Source organism: Globicephala melas, chromosome 11, assembly GCF_963455315.2.
Source record: "Globicephala melas chromosome 11, mGloMel1.2, whole genome shotgun sequence".
Taxonomy (NCBI): domain Eukaryota; kingdom Metazoa; phylum Chordata; class Mammalia; order Artiodactyla; family Delphinidae; genus Globicephala; species Globicephala melas.
Genome location: NC_083324.2, coordinates 7,844,501 through 7,863,459, shown reverse-complemented (window position 1 = coordinate 7,863,459; position 18,959 = coordinate 7,844,501). Strand labels below are relative to the sequence as shown.

Below are 18,959 nucleotides of genomic sequence, written 5' to 3'. Positions count from 1 at the left end.
GACTCTTTAAAAACACCAGCTGCAGCACAGGCCTGGCACAGAGTAGGTGCTCAGGAAATGAACACTGAATAAATAACCACCTCCTGAGCTGTATATTGGTCAAAGAGCCTGGTGATTCCTGGGCTCTTGTCTCTGACCCCCATTTTCAGGTCAACCCTAGAGATACAGACATTTAATCAGTCAAGCCAGAGTTGGGGGCAGCAAATTGGGCTTGGTAAGGAGAAAAAAGTGCTTTGTGGGCTTTTCTCTGTAGAGAGAGAAAGCTCAGGCTAAGAGTGAGCTACCAAAGCTCCAATGATTATCTGCAGGGCTGATGCATAAACCCATGTCAGTTTCTTTTTCAGAGAAAAACATGTTTTTCTCACTCAGCCCCTCCTCTCTCCAGCCTCCAGATCCTGTCAGCATGTTCCTTTTAAAACACAGCTTCCCCCTTTCTCCTCTGTATCCAAGGCCCTTCATGATGCAGCTTCAACCACCCTTGCCTGCTTCATCTCCCAGCTGCCGCCCCTTCTCCAAGTATCTGAAGATGACTGAGAGCCATGCTTCTCAGATGAAGTGGGCGTGCACCTCTGGGGCACTTACAAATATGTGGGGCATTCTCTGGGGTTGTTGCAGTGACTGGAGGGTGCCACTGGCATTTGGGATCCAGGGGCCAAGGTGCTAAGGGTCCTGAATGTGTGGGACACACAACAAGGCACTGCTCTACCCAAAGTGCCAGTAGTGCCCTGAAGAAGAACTGTGCCAGGCCACCTTAGCTACCCCCCACCCCTCCACCCAAACACACGAAGGCTCTCCTGCTCCAGGCCTTTGCACACACTGGTGATCTCTCTTCTCCACCTGGCATGCTCCAGCCTACCTTCAAGGTCTGGCACCTCACCAAGGCCTCCACACAGAGTGGAAGGCTCTGGCACACATATCGAGTCCACTGCCCCCCATACAGGCCCCTCCATGTCCTTGGCTTCAGTCACACTGCCCTAGACCACCTCCACTACTGTTTATTAATACTGTTTTCTTAAATACATTTCTTTAAAAAAGGAGACCTTGGGCTTCCCTGGTGGCGCAGTGGTTGAGGGTCCGCCTGCCAATGTAGGGGACACGGGTTTGTGCCCCGGTCCGGGAAGATCACACATGCCGCAGAGCGGCTGGGCCCGTGAGCCATGGCCGCTGAGCCTGTGTGTCCGGAGCCTGTGCTCCGCAACAGGAGAGGCCACAACAGTGAGAGGCCCATGTACTGCAAAAAGAAAAAAAAAAAGGAGACCTTACCTCACTCTGTAAAGGAGAAACCAGGATCACTTGCCATAATTAGAAGGTAACATAAAAAGAGATACAATGAAAGCAAAACAATGCTACCAAATTATAGGTAGACATTGTTTTATACAAAAGTTTCTGAGACTGAGGTCCTGCTCTCTCTGTTTAGCAGGGAGATTGACTTGTACGTTGGGGGCAGAGGGGGTGTCACTCCTTGATGTAGCCAAGGCTTTGGGAGGGAACTGAGGAGGGACTTTTCCTCTCACACTGTCATTCAAGGTACACAATGCCATGACCTTGTACCAGGGGCCAAACACCTTGTCCGCTCAGGAACTGGTCTATTGGAGCTTCTGGAAATACTGGCTGAGCAGGTGACACTGGGCTCAGACAGGGATGGGCCTCTGTGGCCTGGGATTTCTGAGAGGTGGTCTGGAGCCTGAAGTGGATCACGAAAGATGAGCAGGAAGTAGTGGCGGGGCAAAAGAGAGGAGGAAGCGCCTTTCACACAAGACAAATAAGAGGGTTCAAGCCTCCCTAGGCTCTTGTCACCTCCTGGGGCACTTCCCTGGCTGCAAATATCCCTCAGAACATTGTGAGAAGCATCCCTAGTGAAACGGGGTGTGGGGCAACTTTTCTGTAACTCAAAGAGTTTATTAAAAAAAAAAAAGAGTTTATTCCAAAATACTAACATTCTAATATTCTAAAATTAAAAGTTTATTTAAAAAAATACTCCCAAAAGATTGTCGTGGATTTTGGCATCTTACAGTCAAGGTGCCTTTACTTCAGCCCCTAGATTGGGCTCCTGCCTTTATCCACAGAAATACTAGTCAAGAAGGACTCTCATGGCTAGTGATGTCAGAGGAAGCCCACAATCAACTTATTTTCATCATTTCCCTGTTTGCCATATTGCTGACCTGACTCCCAAACCTTCCATGGCTCCCTGTAACCCAAGGGGAAAAGCTCTGGAATCCTTGCAAGGCATTCAAGGTCTTCCCTTTCTTGCTCCATCAGACCCTTCCAGCATCTTACACCATGTACTGGCTGGGACACCCTCCTGCTGGTCCCATTGATCTGTGGGTCCCCAACCCTTCCTAGGATCGCTGAGTCCACTCCTCCCCGAAGACTCTACTCACATCATTCTCCGTCAGCTGTGATCTGAGAAACCAAGGCTCCCTCTGCCTCTTCTCTTCTGAGCTCCTCCTATACCCAGAGGTGTACCATGCCCATGAGTTCTTCTATTATAAACCATCTTGTTATTTCCACAACTAGGTTTTAAGTTCCATGAAGACAAGAGTCATATGGCTTCTTTCAAGGCACCCCTCCCCTGCAGCGATGAGCCTGGAGTGCAGCTTCAATAAAGATTGGTCAAGAAATTGATCATTCCACCTGGGAAATACTTACTAATAGTAGATATCAAATCTTGAAACCTTTCCTTAGGAAAGAGTGGGTTTTCCAGTCCTCGGAAATACAGTTTTAGAACACCAGCGACTGAATTGATATCTCGTTCATTTTGATCATCCACAAGCGGGTCTTCACCTAAGGGGAAACAGGAGATGATGATTCAGCTCGGTAAGGGGGCAGGGTGTGTGCAGATGGCGGAAGAGGTGACCTGGCCCAGCCTGAACTGGAGGACAGATGTGACAGCCTCCGCCACACAGCATGCTTAGGGTGCTCCCTGCAGCGGATTCTGAAACTGCTCCAATCTCTAACAACGCTGTAGAATTAAAATAATGAACATCCGTCACCCTACACTTACACTCATCTTGCCATATTTGCTCTCCCTCCCTTTCTCTACTTATGTTTAGTACTGCTCAATTATTTGAGAGTGTTTTGTAGACATTACAACACATCACTGCTAAATACTTCAACACATTCCTTCTCAGCATAAGGCTATTCCCCTACGTAACCGTGTATTACACCTAAGAAAATTAACAAGAGTTCCAAAACACCGTGTCACAGACTTTACCCAAACATTCCCCATTGTCCCAAGTCTTTCATAGAATTTTTCAAACGCTAAGATCTAATCAGTGTTCACACAATTCATTCAGTTGTTATGCTTCGTTAGTCTTTTGAATGCAAAACAGACCCCAACATTTTTTATTGTTAGTTTGTTTTTCATAATATTGACTTTTATTGAAGAGTCCAGGCCAACTGCCTTGTAGAATGCCTCACGTTCAGGATCTGTCTGATTGCTTCCTCATGATTAGAGTCAGGTTAAATATTGTGGCCAAGAATACTATGTGGGTAATGCTTGATCACTGGGTTAAGGTGGTGGCCTCTGGATCTCTACACTGTAAAGGTATATTTTCTCCTTTGTAATAACAAGTGTAAAATATAAAATATTTTTGTAAACAATAAGTGATCTATGTGCATGTCATCATGCTTAACATATTTTACCCAGTGCTTTGAGCATCCAATGATAACTTTTGCCCAAATCAATTATTACCCTGCGGTTCTAACAAAATGGTGATTTTCGGATTCTGTCATTCCATCTACAATTATTAGGTGGCATTCTTCTAAAGAAGAGCTTTCTCCGTGTTCCCTCCACCCTCCTATTTTTTTAAAAAACATTTTACGGGCTTGTTTTTATAATTTTTAATTAAAGTGTTATAACCCGTTACATCACTATTCATTGGGGTGCTCAGATTGTCCCCAGATTTGGCCAGGGGGAGTCCTTTCTTATGTCCTTTGATGCGACCTCTATTGAGCACTTAATTGCTTACTGGCATAAAAAATGTCCCTGAATCACCTGGTACTTTCCTTGACCTAGACCTGGAATAAAAAACTTCTCTAAGGAGCTTTGTTTGCTTTTTGCAGGGCATGGTATTTAGAAACCAAGATCTCGGTTCTAGGTGTGCTCATTGCTACAGGAGTGTCATAAAGAACATCTAGGCTCTTTCAGTACATATAGCTAGAATATACATATTTTTTTTTCACAAGTTCACACTGATATCTCTAATTCATGTTTAAGGTACAATGTTTTATTTACCTTCATTTATTTTGTATTTTCATTTCATTTTTCTTACAGTGAAAATCTTGTTCTGAATAGTATTTATAATTGATATCTTAATGTATCTGCCTTATCCTACAATATACATAAAACAGTTTCAGATTTTTTTGGTTTTGTTTTTGTTTTTTTTGTGGTACATGGGCCTCTCACTGTTGTGGCCTCTCCCGTTGCAGAGCACAGGCTCCGGACGCGCAGGCTCAGCAGCCATGGCTCACGGGCCCAGCTGCTCTGCGGCATGTGGGATCCTCCCGGACCAGGGCACGAACCCATGTCCCCTGCATCGGCAGGTGGACCCTCAACCACTGCGCCACCAGGGAAGCCCTAGTTTCAGATTTTTAATAGCAATATCACCACTAGCGATAAACCTACTACATAAAAATTAACGTTTATTTGCAGGGCTTTTTTTGTTTTTTAGGCCCTCAGAATGTATCCCACTAAAGACATATGATCAGAAGACAGAAAGTAGATTAGTGGTTGCCTAGGGATGGGGGCTGGGGTGTAAGCGGTACAGGGAGTGACTATAAATGGGTACAGGGTTCCTTTTAGGGATGATGAGAATTTTCTGAAATTAGATTATGGTGATGATGTACAAATCTATAAATATACTAGAAACTACTAAAATATACACTTTAAAAAATGGATGAGCCTTATGGTATGTAATTCAATAGAGCTTTTAAAAAAGTGTATGACCAGAGCACATGTTGAAAAGTTACTCTCTGTATGGTTGTCAGTCTGATATACAGCTTATTTGTTTCTATTTATATTCAATTTTAGGGATTTAATTTTTTTAGAAATCCTTTTTTTTTTAAAGTATGCAATTTTGAAAATATAAAGCATCCACATGTTCCAGGAGTCCTAACCAGATAAAAAGTTGCTTGCAGAGAAGCCCTATTCTTATTCTTCTCTCCCTACACCTTACATTTAACCATTTTCATTAGTCTCTGGTTTGTCCTGCTAATCTTTCTTTCTGCAAAACTAAGCAAATACACATATACAATTTTTTTACCTTCCCTCATTTCTTACATAAAATGGACGTAGCACACTCTGCTACTACATACACTTGTTTCTTCTCTAAACAGTAAATCCTAGAAATCCCTCCTTGTCAGTTCATACAGATCTTCCTCATTTTTTTTTTTTTATGGCCGCAAACGACTCTATTTCATGGATAGACCATAATGTAGTCAACCAGTCTCCTATGGATTGACATTCCCATCTTTTGCTGTTACGAATACTGCCACAACAAATAACCTTGTACCTGTGTTTCTTATTCATAGAGGTGTGTCTCTGTGGTAGGTTCCTAGAAGTGGGATTACTGGGTCAAAGGGCAAACAAACATGTAGTTTCATCAGATAAAGCCAAATTCTCCTCTGGTGGGGCGGCACCATTTTCTCCTCCTCCCAGCAACATAGGAGAAGGCTGCTTTTCCATAGCCCTGCCCATGGAATGTCTTTTAAATTTTTGCCAATTGCACAGGGGAAAATATCTCAGGAGAGCAGCACTTTTCAGTTTAATGGGGGTTGCTGAGCTAGTTCACCACCAGGATTTCCATGGGGGACGTGAAAGGAAGCAGGCAGCAACCTGACACCTCCCTGAAGGTGCTGAGAGAGGTCTGTTCACTGGGCTTCTCCTCCTCCTGCCAGAACAGCCAGAGCAATCTAAGTCTGGTAAGTAATGAAGAGCAGAACTGCGGGCTTCCCTGGTGGCGCAGTGGTTGAGAGTCCGCCTGCCAATGCAGGGGACGCGGGTTCGTGCCTTGTGCCGGGAAGATCCCACATGCCACGGAGCGGCTGGGCCCGTGAGCCATGGCCGCTGAGCCTGCGCGTCCGGAACCTGTGCTCCGCGACGGGAGAGGCCACAACAGTGAGAGGCCCGCGTACCGTAAAAAAAAAAAAAAAAAGAGCAGAACTGCAAATTCATACTTGGATCTCTATACTATGCCTCTGTGGGAAGAGAATGTGTGTCACTGCCAGGGCCTCTGCTGGCCCCAACATGCTTTAGTGCAAATTAGAGATAGACACCCACACACACACACTTCCTGAACCAGGGCTTGTGGCTTCCAGGGCATGAGCCAGAGTTCAGCACACTCCTGTCCTCGTGGCTGAGTACTCTTGTGCAGTGCCCAGCCTGAACGACTGTGTGTGGCAGCCCATGCATTGTGTTCCACAGGTCAACCTCTCAGACGTTCCCATAGGAGGAGATGAAAATGCTTCCCCACAGGGGTTGAATGTAAATGTCCCCAGCACTTCATGGCTGCTCTTTACTGGTACTGGCCACTTGCCAGATTCTGTTCCCTCAGATCACTGTCTCCGGAAAACTCATTCTAAGCAATCATCTGGGACCCACCAGCCTGCACTGAATCAATCTGGTTTTGCCTTACACACACACACACAAACACACAGGCATAATGACTGATTGCTTAGAATGAGTTCCTCTAGGATTACCTTTTTTTCCTCTAAATTAGTTTTTTCTTTAAATTTAACCTTCAGTTTTGAGTCACTTAGTTGCCTGTTGCATCAAATGATTCTTTGGTTTTACAGGTTGCCTCCCAGTGATGCCAGATGGGATCAGTACAGCCCCAGGTGCCAGTTGCTAATGCCTATAAAATACCATCTTCCCCAAAGGAGAATCATTTAAGAGTTCTTTGGACTTCATCTTCAAAAGTAGCCAAAGAATTCAAGTGACAGGTTATCCCAGAAAATCTTTTGCAGTTAGTGAACTTAGGGTATCAGTAAGAATATTCAGAATACCACACACACAGTTTAGGTGATCTTGGTATAGTGGTGGGACAGCAGTGATTATAAAATGAAAGTAAATAATAGGTACATGCTCTGTTGGGGGGGACACTAGAGGGAAACAGGTGTTCAGCCTAGAAAATCATTTCTCAGTGGATTTCCTATGAAGTCAATGTGTCTTGGGTTTAACTTTGAAACAAATTTAAAAATTCAAAAACCGGAAAAAAAAAAGGAAAATGCTTCCCCCACAAGACTTTCTCATGAGGAAGGAAGAGAGAAAACATAAATATATATATATATATATATATATATATTGCCTATACTGATATAGCACTTTTCAAGTGAGAAGCACACTGGCATATGTGATCTCTCTTAATCCGCAAAACAGCACTGCATGGCACCAGGGGAGGCATGGTTCCAGCTCCACCCCTCTCACCTGCAAGAAAGCTGAGGCCCCAACAAATGAAACAACTTGCTCATGTAGTCAGAAACAGACACCAGCAGCTCCCAGGTCTCGTAATGCCTGGGAGGTATTCCTTCTTTTACCTGTGGTTTTCAATTCTATCTGCTGCCTGTCTGCCTGCATGCCTATCTATCTATCTATCTATCTATCTATCTATCTATCTACCTATCCATCTATCATCTTCCTTCCTTCCCTCCCTCTCTCCCTCCTTCCTTTACAGTAGAATCTCAACTTTTTTTTTTTCAAGAAAAAAGTTCCCATGGATGAGCAAAGCTGCCTTAGTTGAATTTAGAGAAAGGTGCAAGCCCTACCTTCTCATCTTCCCTCCTTATCCCAGTAGCAGCCCTTGAAGCCCCTCTGAAGGACCGTAAGAGTTTGAAAACTGCGCTGTATTAAGCTGTTCCCCTAGTGCACCACATGTTACTCTTGTGGTCTCATGATCCAAAAGCACAAGGATTTTATTTCCTCCATACAAGCTCTCCTTGTTAAGTCTGGTTAACTTACTGACCACACACACACACACACACACACACACACCATCCATTCTTGCTCTTCCTCCCAGAAGGCACTTCGTCCATAAAAGGAGCCATCCAAACAATCCTCCCTCCTAGCCCAGGCCTTCGGCTCTCTGCAAGGGTTGCCAATTTTGGCTTAGAAATGAATGGAATTCCAGAGTTGAAGATGAGCAGGATGGTGTATGTGAATGATGGCTTCCTCCAGGAGGAGAATTAGAGCTAAAATTCCAGGCCAGTCCAAGAGAAAGCTAGTTCCCATTTTGCTAGCTAGTTTCCCGGGGAAGGAGGCAGAATTATTACCAAACAGCCCTGCCTGCAGCCTGCTCCCAGCCAGGTCGCCCCAGCATTCCCTAAGGGCTGAAGGCAGGCTGCACCCAGGGCAGAGTGAACACACCGTGTGTGCTCACAGCTCTAGGGGAACGTGCTGCTGGATGGGGGCATGGCAGGAAGCCCACAGGTGGTCTCTCCAGGGCAGGTCTCTGCGGCCAAGATCCTCCCAGCCCCATCCCGAGGCTCCGCAACGTGACAACCCCTCCCTGTGTCTCCCGCTCACACCCCTCTTCCTGGGGTAGGAAACAGATCTGAGAAGGGCCACATCCAGAGTCTAGAATGTGTCAGATCCTACATGCCATGATTTCAGCCCCAAATCCAAACCCTATGTTGATGTGAGCACAGTGAAAGGACCATTGACTCCCTTTCCAGCCACCCTTCCACATGAGGAGAGAACACAGGCAGCTCTCTCACCTTTTACATACCAAGAGGACAGGGGATTGGTTTGTGGGGAACACAGAGAGGCAAAAAGCTAGCCTGGGAGACAACAGCAAACCACAGCTCTTTCCACAGCACAGCTGCTGATTCCTGTTTTTCCATGATGTTTTCTCCTTCATTTTGCCAGAAGATTACAGGAAGATCTCAAAACTTGAGTGCTGAGTTTGAGATTTATTGACAGCAAAATATAATTAAAAAAATCATAATCCCTTGGGCTTCCCTGGTGGCGCAGTGGTTGAGAGTCCGCCTGCCGATGCAGGGAACACGGGTTCGTGCCCCGTGCCAGGAAGATCCCACATCCCGCGGAGCGGCTGGGCCTGTGAGCCATGGCCGCTGAGCCTGCGCGTCCGGAGCCTGTGCTCCGCAACGGGAGAGGCCACAACAGTGAGAGGCCCGCGTACCGCAAAAAAAAAAAAAAAAAAAAACATAATCCCAACTAAAACCCTGGTTGACTCATGTCAGAGGAGAAGGAAAGTGCGTTTAGGAATAATAAGCCAAAAATGGATTTCTAACATGTAATTTTTTCACAAGCTTAACAAAAAGAGGTCCGTGCTCCTTTCAACAGCCTTCTTCACGGAGCATAGGCAAGAGCTTCGCCCAAAGAGAGAAAAAAAGGGGCCAAGGAGGAAAAGATCCATGTCTGTTTGAACAAGTGGCAAAGGACAGGCACCCTGCAGGGATTAGAGGGTTTAAAATTTTTTAAATAAAAGGAAGAAAGGAAAAACACACAATGTACTGGTTTGGAGAGAAAGTTCCATCACCAGTTAGAGCAGGTGGGCCGCGAGGAGTGGGCCCAGGCCGCTCACTGCCAGGGGCTGAGAAGAACACAGCAGCGAGCCAGGGAGAGGAAAGCTGGTTTCAGGAGATGGGGGAGGAGGTGCCCCGAGGGTCAGCCAGGTCAGGAACCCAAACCCAGGGCCGGTGGGTGGTGAATGTCAAGAAACAGAAAGTAATGCATGTGAAATCTGGGTACCAGCCAGCCCAGAGAAGCCAAAAAGGGTTTTTCTAAAAGAGACATCCCAGGAACTATTCTTTTAGAATAAGCCATGCTCCCGTGTAGGCTCGGGTGGAGCCGAAGAACGAAGCGGGCAAGAGAATGAGATTCATCCCGGAACGGGGGTGAGAGGGAGAGGGGCCAACTGCACACATGAGGCAACGAAAAAGCAGAAAACAATTTTTGCAGTGAGGTTTGGGTCAGGTGATCTCTTCGCTCCAAGGAGCAGAGAAGTCTAATTTGCACAAATACCCCTCCAAGGCACCTGAGCAAGTAACAGAAGGTGCTGACCTTAGAAATCACGTTCAGGAAGGAAAGAAAGCAGCGCTGCTGGGGTGGGGATTGGGCCTGGCTGCCTGGTACAGCAAGGTACTTACTTACAAGACACTGGCAAGTAAGAAAACACAACGGGGAGCGGTCACCGGCCTGGAGGCACCAGGCAGTTTACTCATGACATACAAGGAATTCTCTCTGATGGGGTGAGCCCCGGAGGATGGAACCAGCAAAGGGTCCAGACCACGGCTCTGTTCACTTACAATGAACACAGGGCAGCAGGGGTGTGAAGGAATTGGGGGAAATAAAGAAACCAAACCCTGGCTGGGCTGTCTGTCATTGCCAAGAGAAGCTCAGGGAAATGATGAATGACACTTCTACCAGGGATGCTGAGGGGAGGATACCTCTTGCTTTGTGGGCTTTGCACATGCTGTTCCCTTGGTCTGGAATGCCCTTTCCCTGCTTCCCCTGACTCTTACTCTTCAAGCCTCAGCTTAGGCATTTCCTCTTCCAGGAAACCTTTTGAGGCTTTGCTATTCCTCCCCCTTCCACGCAAACTGGGCTAGGGGCTCCCATGCTACCCAGCGATTACTCCATGCTTGCGCTGACCGTGCTGTTTACTAAACCGGTTCTCTGCTAGCGGTGACTTGTCTGTTGTTCCTATCATATTGACAGGCCCTAGTCCATTACCCAGTGCAGTGCAGGGCTCAATGCAGGCTTGTTGAGAGGATGAATGAATGTGCGAGTAGGAGCTTGGAGCAGGGCGATTCTGGGGCTCCCTGGTTCTAAGTACCCAAGATCCTGGAGTGGACTCCAAACCCTAAGCTCTCCAGGACCCTCCTCATGGGCCACTGAGAGCCACATCCAGCCCAGTCCTGCTCTCCACACCCGGTTCCAAGCCAGAGTGCCTAGTGCTGCAAAGCTCTGTGCTGGGGGCTATGGTGGTGACTGCCTGGGGCTGACAGACTGCTTCCTCTGCCCTGGAGCTAGATCTCAGGACGGAAGCGGGAGGATAGGGTGACCGAAGGTGAGTCTGCTCAGGAGGCAGCCCCTCCGGGAAGCCTGGCAATAAGTCGGGAGAATTCTAGGGCTGGAGCCCTGGGGAGAGGCTTGCTCAGAGCACAACCAACAGGGACAAACCATAACCTTCCAAGGCTATTAGGAGGATTACATAGAAGAATGGGTAAGAAAGTGCTTTGTAAATTGGGATGTGATGTATAGCGGGGAAATGGGTTTGGGATCCGGGTCCTCAGACCAAACTTAGTACCTAACTACTCAGAGCAAAGTGTAGTAAATCAGAGCTGAGGAGTAACTACGGAGACGGGATGCTTCCAAACGCTGTGAAACTAGAAGTGCAGATATCGCTTAGGATGCCCCACACTGGCTCTTCTTTCCTCCCTGGGATGGGCTTTGTTCAACAACCAGAGAGTGTGATGCTGGAAAATATTTCCTTGAACGGAAATGCACGGACTCTCAGTTTCACTGTAGCAGCAAGATATGTACTAGTATAAAAAGGCAGAGGTTTAAGAAGAATTGAGCTCCTCCTGACCCTAGAAAGTCCTTACTTTGCTTGGACACTGGCCATCTGTTCCCATCAGGGATCCTGGGGCCAAGGGAGGCTCAACCAAATAAGCCACATTCTGGTGGCCACTTCATTCCTGATAAGCTTTTATACCAAAGTGGGAACTAGGTAACCTCTCCAAGGGTTGGGGAGAATAGCTTTGCCAAAAACACTGCATAAAAAAGAATTAGGCAATTCTAAGCCACTCCATGTTATCTAGCTTCTTCCAACTTTTCTAAAACACAGCAGCCTTTACAGATTCACACAGTAACTCCAAGGCCCTCTTTCCCAGCAACCACTGTAGAGCCCACCAGAGAAAGTCACCCATGTGTGCTGGTAAATGTTCAACAGCTAGCTCTTTGGCGGCGAAAAGAAAAAGATCAAAGGTCTTAGTGTTTGCCAATTTCTGTGATGTAAATACTCCCACCTTGGCTGATTTCGAGCTACCAAGGTGAAGTCGCTGAAGGTGAAGTTGGGAAGAGATGTTGATACAAGCTACCCCAGCACCACTGGCTCTAAGACATGCGTTAACACCCAACCTGGCTTCCTCTGGACACAAGCTGGAGATGATCACTTCACACCTACCTCTCTCAAAGGAATTTTTGATGTCATTGACTTCAACCTGGGATCCTGGCACTCTGAAGATCCCTTGCTGCTGGAGTCCTAAAAGAAATAAACAAACAAAAAAAGAAAGAGAAAATGCCTTGAGCTCATCAGGCCACTGGGAACACGGAAGACTCTCCCCACTGCTTGCCTCTTTCTCCCGCCATCCTTTGTAACAGAGTCATTCCCAGTGACCGTCTCCTGGCAGAAGCCCCAAAGGAGCCTTTGCGATGAACTTCAGCTGGTCCAAATACTCAGTCACATTCTGCTTCATATGTCTAGGGTCTCTTGTTTGGGCTTGAAGGAAACAAGAAGTTTATATCAACACTGGACCAGTGAATGACTTCCACTTTAACCCACAGGTCAGCTCAATCAAATAACTGGGTAGTGAATGCTGCCTAGTGCGTTCATCAGTTGCACTGGTCCCAAGTAGCTTGACCTGAGTTTACAAATGCCATCGGAGTTTAACAGCCACAGAGACTCTGAATGAGAATGATTAATGCCACTCCCTCAACCATTCCCTCGCCCATCACAGACAACGTCTTCCTTCAAGAAAATCTAGAGTCTAGAGTGCATGCTGGCTTGGGATCAAGGAGTTTGGGGGACATTAACTTATTGCAGAAGGACGATCTCATTTTCTATGTGTTTCTACAAGGCCTTAACAAAGAGGAGAACTTGATACCTGACACAGCAGTAACAACAAAACAGCGACCTATAAGATTGAAGGAATTAGAGGGCCTCCCTCATCTGAAAAGGGAATTAAGACTGGGATCCTTTCCCTGAGATTCAGTTTTTCTATATGAAACAACTCTCCACTTTATAATTCAGGAAAGTGTTTACCCTTAAAGGCAGGCTTTAAAGTTTGGTTTGTACATATAGTATGTGCTCAATAAACGTTGTTCATTTCTTTTGTGCTGAATTTCTACCACCTGTGTCTCTTACCCCATCCTCCTGGCTCATTCCCATCCAGTTATGCTGGCCTTCTTTCCCATATTAGGCCTTGACACTTGCCATTCTCTCCACCTGGCTGGCTTCTTCTACTCAAATATCACTCCCTCGGAGATGGCTCTCCTTACAACCTTAGCCAAAGCAGGCCTGCCCTCCTCTAGCCATTCTCTATCCCCTTTAATTAGTTCCTTGGCATTATCACTATCTGAAATTATATTTTTTGTCTCTCTGCCTGTTCATTCCCTTGCCCTTCTAATTGGTCATGTAAGCTACCTAGGGCCAGCATCCTACCTGTCTGGTTTGTGGCTATGCTGCCATTGTCAAAAACAGTGCCTGCTGTGCACTCTGGAAATATATTTTTGGAGGGATGAATAAATGAACAGATGGAGGCACAATTTAAGTGCTGGGGACACCATGTGGCAAATCCCAGACACTCTATTTCCTCCATGGAGCTTACCACAGTCTAGCAGGATTAACTGATCGGTTGACCAACCTCATTCAGCGCTCAAAGTGCAGAGCTCTGGGCTCGAGTGTGAGCAAAAAAGGAACTAATACAGTTGTCCCACGTGCCCTCCCTGCTCCTCGGTTCTCCTAGCTCCTGGGTCTTCTCACCACCATCTTCAGTTCCCCCGACACACAAGGCTCAATAGACAGCACTCAAGATAGCAGCTGTTCCATAGAACGTTTTCCCCTCAGAAGCAGAGCAGCAACAGGAAATCTTCCCAGACGAATTTGAATCTCATATCTTATGAGAACAGCCTAGCACCTGTTCTGGAAAGAGCTGAAAACACTGCCCTGAGATCGAGCTTACCATATAAATTGATGTATCTGATGCAGCTCTCGACGACCAGTGGTATAGCTTGTCCTGAATCCTTAAGAAAAAAAGTTGTGAGTTGTATTGGACTTGGCAACCACCACAGGAGAGAAGACACTGCAAACACAGATTATGAACTCAAGCCAGAAAATTAGTACCATCAGATTAGTAGGAAAACAAGCAAGGAAACACTAATTCTAAAGTCTCCACAAACAGTTAAAATAGAAAGTCTTCTGTGATTGCAGAAAAGCCATAGCTGTGATCATTTTAAAGAAATGCTCTGTCTTCCTATTCAGCTGGGAAGGAATCAGGGCTCAGGAGGCCTGATAGGCACATCAGGGAAGGGGAGGGAGCCCACCGCCTGGAGGGGCTGGAATCCGCCCTCGAAGACTTCTCTGCCTCCCACTGCCCTCAGCCCCATCTCAACTCTGTTCTCCCAGCGCTCAGGGCAGGATCAAGGCCTCTGCCTAGTACTGTAGGACCTGCTGCCGGAATTAAGAAGGACACACCATGGGGGAAGCAAGGCTGGCCCCAGGGATCCTTTTGAGCTCGGAGGAGGGGTGACCAATTCTACTCACAAGTAACAACCTAAACATCCAGACAGATATTTGTTTAACAGTAAACACATTAAAAGGAAAAGTTCTAGAAACAGCTAACGTCAGCCACTGACCACTGAGTGGCAACCTTAGTCAGAAAGGCTGAATAAGATGCAGTTCTAAATACATGCATCTGGGGTGTGAATGTATTTTCAATTATATTTTCCTAGACTGGCCCACAACCACAGAGAGCTGGGCACGGGATAATTTCCTTTCGGATTCCGTGACTGGTTGACTTCTCTGCTATTTCAGGCCACTTACAGAGCATAAAAATTTTTAAAAACTCTCTTTGCAAAGGGGACAGGTTAAGCACTAGCCTCCTCAGAAGGTGAGGAAGCAATGAGGCATATGTAATATGCTCATGTAAAGGGACAAAGAAAAAAACCATGATTTCGATGCTTTCGTGGGTCCTCCACACCCCACCTGCAAATTCTGTCCTTGATTAACTACCGTCACGGAGAGGGTAACAAAGTGGACTCATTGGCAACAGGCAAGGCGGGCCCTGTGCTACTAGTCAGGGCTAAAGACAGGTTCCATCCAGTTGAGTGGGGCTGACGGACCTTTCCAGTAAATACCTGGTTCCTGGTTCGAGCATTTCTTCTTCCTCTGATAACAAAAAATAAACAGGCAGCAGAGCAGAAGAAAAAGAGAAGATTACGCAGAAGTAATAAGACCAGTTAGAGCAAGCAGCTCCTTCAGAGTCCGGGAACGCCGAAATGCAATGGCAGCCAGCGGAGGTCCGGGGAGACGGCAGGCAAACCATGGGCCCAGTGGAGCTCCGGACCTGCCCGGCCAGCCTTCCAGGTGGCTGCCTCGGACGCCAGGGGGCAAAGGGGCCTCTTTCAGTCCTTGTCAAAGGGCAGGAACGGTGTGTACTGAACACTTGCCCCACCCCAAGTCTAGCTTCTCCTCAACACAGGGGGCTGTTTACTCACCAATGGTGAGAGCCCACCTAAGACTCTTCAACGTTAGCCCAGCCACCCACAGAAAAGGAGGGACACACGCCCTCAGGTGTCTCCTGTGACACTGGCCCTGCAAGTCAGCTCAGGAAACCTCGCTCTTAGCTCTTAGTTAACCAAGACCGTGTTTATGAGGTGCCCTCTGGATAGGACCAAACAGGATTCCATCTGGTTCCAAATTCCACACCGCTGCCCATGCTTTCCTACCAAACACCTGGGGCAGCTTGTCCCGGGTACCCACTTGGCTTTGCTTTCCTTCTGCCCACGGACCCTCACCCTGGCACTGAAAAAGCCTCAGGGAACGCAAAAGCTGACAAAGCCTGGAGGAGGGAGGGCAGTGGAGTCAGAGAGCCTTCGTGATCTTGCGGGCAGAACCGGAGGCTCTGCTTTCACTGAAGTCGCCCATTTGCAGGCGAGCACGGCCTCTTCTTTCTTCCCACACATGCAGTGGGTCAGGCTCTGGGGTGCGTGCTGTGTCTCATCCCGACTGAGAAACGGGAGCATGTGCGCCTGCTTGCTGGCGTCACCTGTCCAGCCCCTGGCACCTCAGCAACTAGAATTTTCCTATGTCGACTATGCCTCCCCGAACCTAGGACAGCAGTGCCAGGTGATCAGACAGGGCCCCGTGGGCACTCTCCGGAAAGCCCAGGCAGCACTAACAGCTAACATTTCCATGGTGTTTACCCTGCGCCAGGCAGAGCTCTAGAACCCGGCAGGTGTTACTCATCTGATCCTCCTCACACACTCAGGAGGTGGGTAATTATCATTCTCATTTTATTGAAACAAGGTAAGGACTCCCCCTGCCCCAGCCCGAAGGTAGACCTCCTGGGCCTCAAAATTTATCATAATAAATTGGGTTTCCTTCTATCCGAGAGAAGGGGGGAAAAAATCAAGCATTTTGAAAAGAATCCATTCAGGTAAGGTCCTAGAGATTTATACAAGTAACTCCAACTACGTTTATCCGGCATTCTTGGGGATGCTTCCTTGTCCCTCTAAACCCTCATAATCACGGAGTTTCTGTGATGTTATTTTATTGAAAAGCCTTTCAGAGCTTTAGAATTTCAGAGCTGGGGATTCTTAGTTCACACTGAATCTTCTTCCAGATAGCATGGGAATCATAAGAGGAAATTAAATTCCATTCCCAAAGGTTGAAGGACTGGATGCATCACACTGCCTTTTCATTTTCTGAGAGTTAACAATCCTGGAGGTTGGGGTCCCGCCGCTGCAGTCTGTCCCCACAGGGAGCTTAGAGTGGGCACGCAGAAGAGCTGGCGGAATTGCACAGATGATGTGCGGTACAAGCACACGTGACTATAAAAAAATGCATTCGCTCAACAAACATACTTTTTTCAGTCAAACGGTCCCCTGAGGAGGCTGTGCTCTTATTTCAGCAACATGCTGCTGCCTAGTGCTCTGGGGTGACCCTCTCTGGGGGCTCTTTTCAGAGCCAGTCCCCTAGCGTCCACTACGGCCTATGCCTCTTGCCATATTGTGGCTCCAGGGGCTACAAAGCCGGGCTCTGATTGGCGCTTTTCATTCCAAAGACTGGGGTGTCCGTTCTCAGACAAAGTTTTGGCACCGCTGACGAAGGTCCTGCTGCAGGCTCTCGGAAGACTGACCAGCTGCAGCAATGGCTATATATTTAGAATAAGGATGTGGCTTCCTGGTGACTACCTCCAAGGGGCAGACAATCCCGCGGTTGGTGCATGGCACTCGATCGTCATGCATTTTTTGTAGGAGCTCTCCATTCAGAGACTGTTTCACTGAACAGAACACCTAACTTGCAAATGCCATTAGGTAAGAGCTCCTTCCAAGCGTCCTGACAGAGCACCTGTTTCCAAAGAGCTGAGCATATTCTGAAAGGTGTCTGTGTCTCTGAGCCTTTGCTCATTCTGTTCCTCCTCTCAGGGGCTCCTCCGTCCTCCCCTCTGCTGTGTTCCGCCCCATCCTTCAAAGCCGCCCGGACCCCACTGCTCACAGTTCTTCCTGCTCTGAGCTCTCACAGAAATTATTTCCGTGGGGAATCAGTCACCAAGTGCTCATCCTTAATCATCTTCCGCGTTCAGCCTTCTGTCAAAAACCTCCTGAGCAACATGATAAGCTCCTTGAGGGCAGAGAGAGTAGCAAATGGGCCTCAGTCCCCTCTCAGCTCTGGAGTATGGCTTTTTCGAAAAGAAAGTCTTGTTGGAGCGAGGAGGGAGGATGAAGAAAGGGCTCTTGAGACAGCCCCTCTTCCCATGACCTTCTGGATGGCAAACTGCTCACTCGGAGTCACCTCCAAACAGCACCCCTTCCCTGATGCACGCAGTAGCACCCCTCATTTTGGGGTCCTCCACACCTCCCTCCTCTGAGGCATCCTAGAGCAGCTGCTGCTGTTTCCCACCCCCGGGCAGTGCCAACGTGTGCCCTCCTTTTCCCCTTTCCCTTCCCCCACTGTCCCCCAGAACTCAGCTTACAGACAGAGGGACCCAGGCTGGTCCTGCCTACCCCCTCCCACGCCTGAGGCCAACCCTCCCTGCCCAGCAAGTCCTGTGCATGCCCTATATGAGGACAGAGGATAGAGAGCCAGAGCAGGGGCAGCCTCAGCACTCCAAAAGTGTCGGCAGGGCCCGAGAACCTTTACTTTTCTCCTGACTCTTATTTTCTGCAAACGGTCTTCGTTAGATGGGGCACGCTTCCAATAACTGTCAGGGACCTTCTGCTGTTCCCCTAAGTAATGTTCAGAATGCATCTCCCCTTCCTCAAGTATGTCCCCCACGTGCTGCCCTTTTCAACTCCACCACCATCTTAACTTGCCTTGAGCTGTTCTATCTGGGATGGCTTGATCCTGCACCCTTTGCAGCCAAGAAGTAAGAAGAGAAACTCACTGAGGTGAAAAGCTTTTTTTTTAGTTTAAGGTGTAAAGGATTAACCTGGAATTCTAAAGGGACTACCTCAGCTCTTTTCTCTTCTCCCAAACTGCCTAACAAGAAACAAAATTAGGTGGAAGGGTTGTCTCTCGTACAAATTGTATGTGTTGTGTTCCTTTGCTGGTATATTCTCAACTTTAAAAAATCACTTGTATAAAAACACAGTTACTCACAGGGCTTTTCTTTGTATTGTTTCCAACCTGTCCCCTCTTGGGAGATGTGAGTGTGACTCAAGGCGAGGGGGTTTCTCTAAGTGTCCCTCAGGCTGGTCAGGACTGCAGTTCCTGAAGCAGTGAAGTGGGGCTGACAGGGACCACTGTCTGGCACAGATTCAGCGCCACCTGGATTTTACTGGGTCCCAGCGTGATTGCAACCCTCCCCCAGGGTTGAAAATCAAGGGAAAGCACTTAGGAGCGACTGGTCAGAGGCAAGAGCAGCTCTGATTAGAAGCCCTCACTGAAGCTAAGAGCAGGCTGCCGGGAGGACCAGCTTGCCACAAGGCCTGGCCGAGGGCCCGGATTGAAAGTTCCAGTCCGTCAGTCGTTGGTAGGTCGGTAGGTTGGGGC

General features: G+C 47.7%; 1 protein-coding gene across 8 annotated transcripts in view; it reads right to left on the bottom strand.

Moving 5' to 3' along the window:
- The window catches only part of SRGAP3 (SLIT-ROBO Rho GTPase activating protein 3), a 333,106-nt gene that overhangs the window by 33,233 nt on the left and 280,914 nt on the right, over positions 1-18,959 (bottom strand). For 5 of the 8 annotated variants that reach the window (XM_070046600.1, XM_070046601.1, XM_060307410.1 and 2 more), the window contains 4 exons: positions 15,086-15,131; positions 13,927-13,987; positions 12,150-12,227; positions 2,650-2,784 (listed from right to left, as the gene is read on the bottom strand). In XM_070046600.1, coding sequence (XP_069902701.1) covers positions 2,650-2,784; positions 12,150-12,227; positions 13,927-13,987; positions 15,086-15,131 — 320 coding nt within the window. The remainder of the gene's footprint in view (positions 1-2,649; positions 2,785-12,149; positions 12,228-13,926; positions 13,988-15,085; positions 15,132-18,959) is intronic. The other 3 variants (XM_060307407.1, XM_060307409.1, XM_030840962.2) reach the window with 2 other exon arrangements.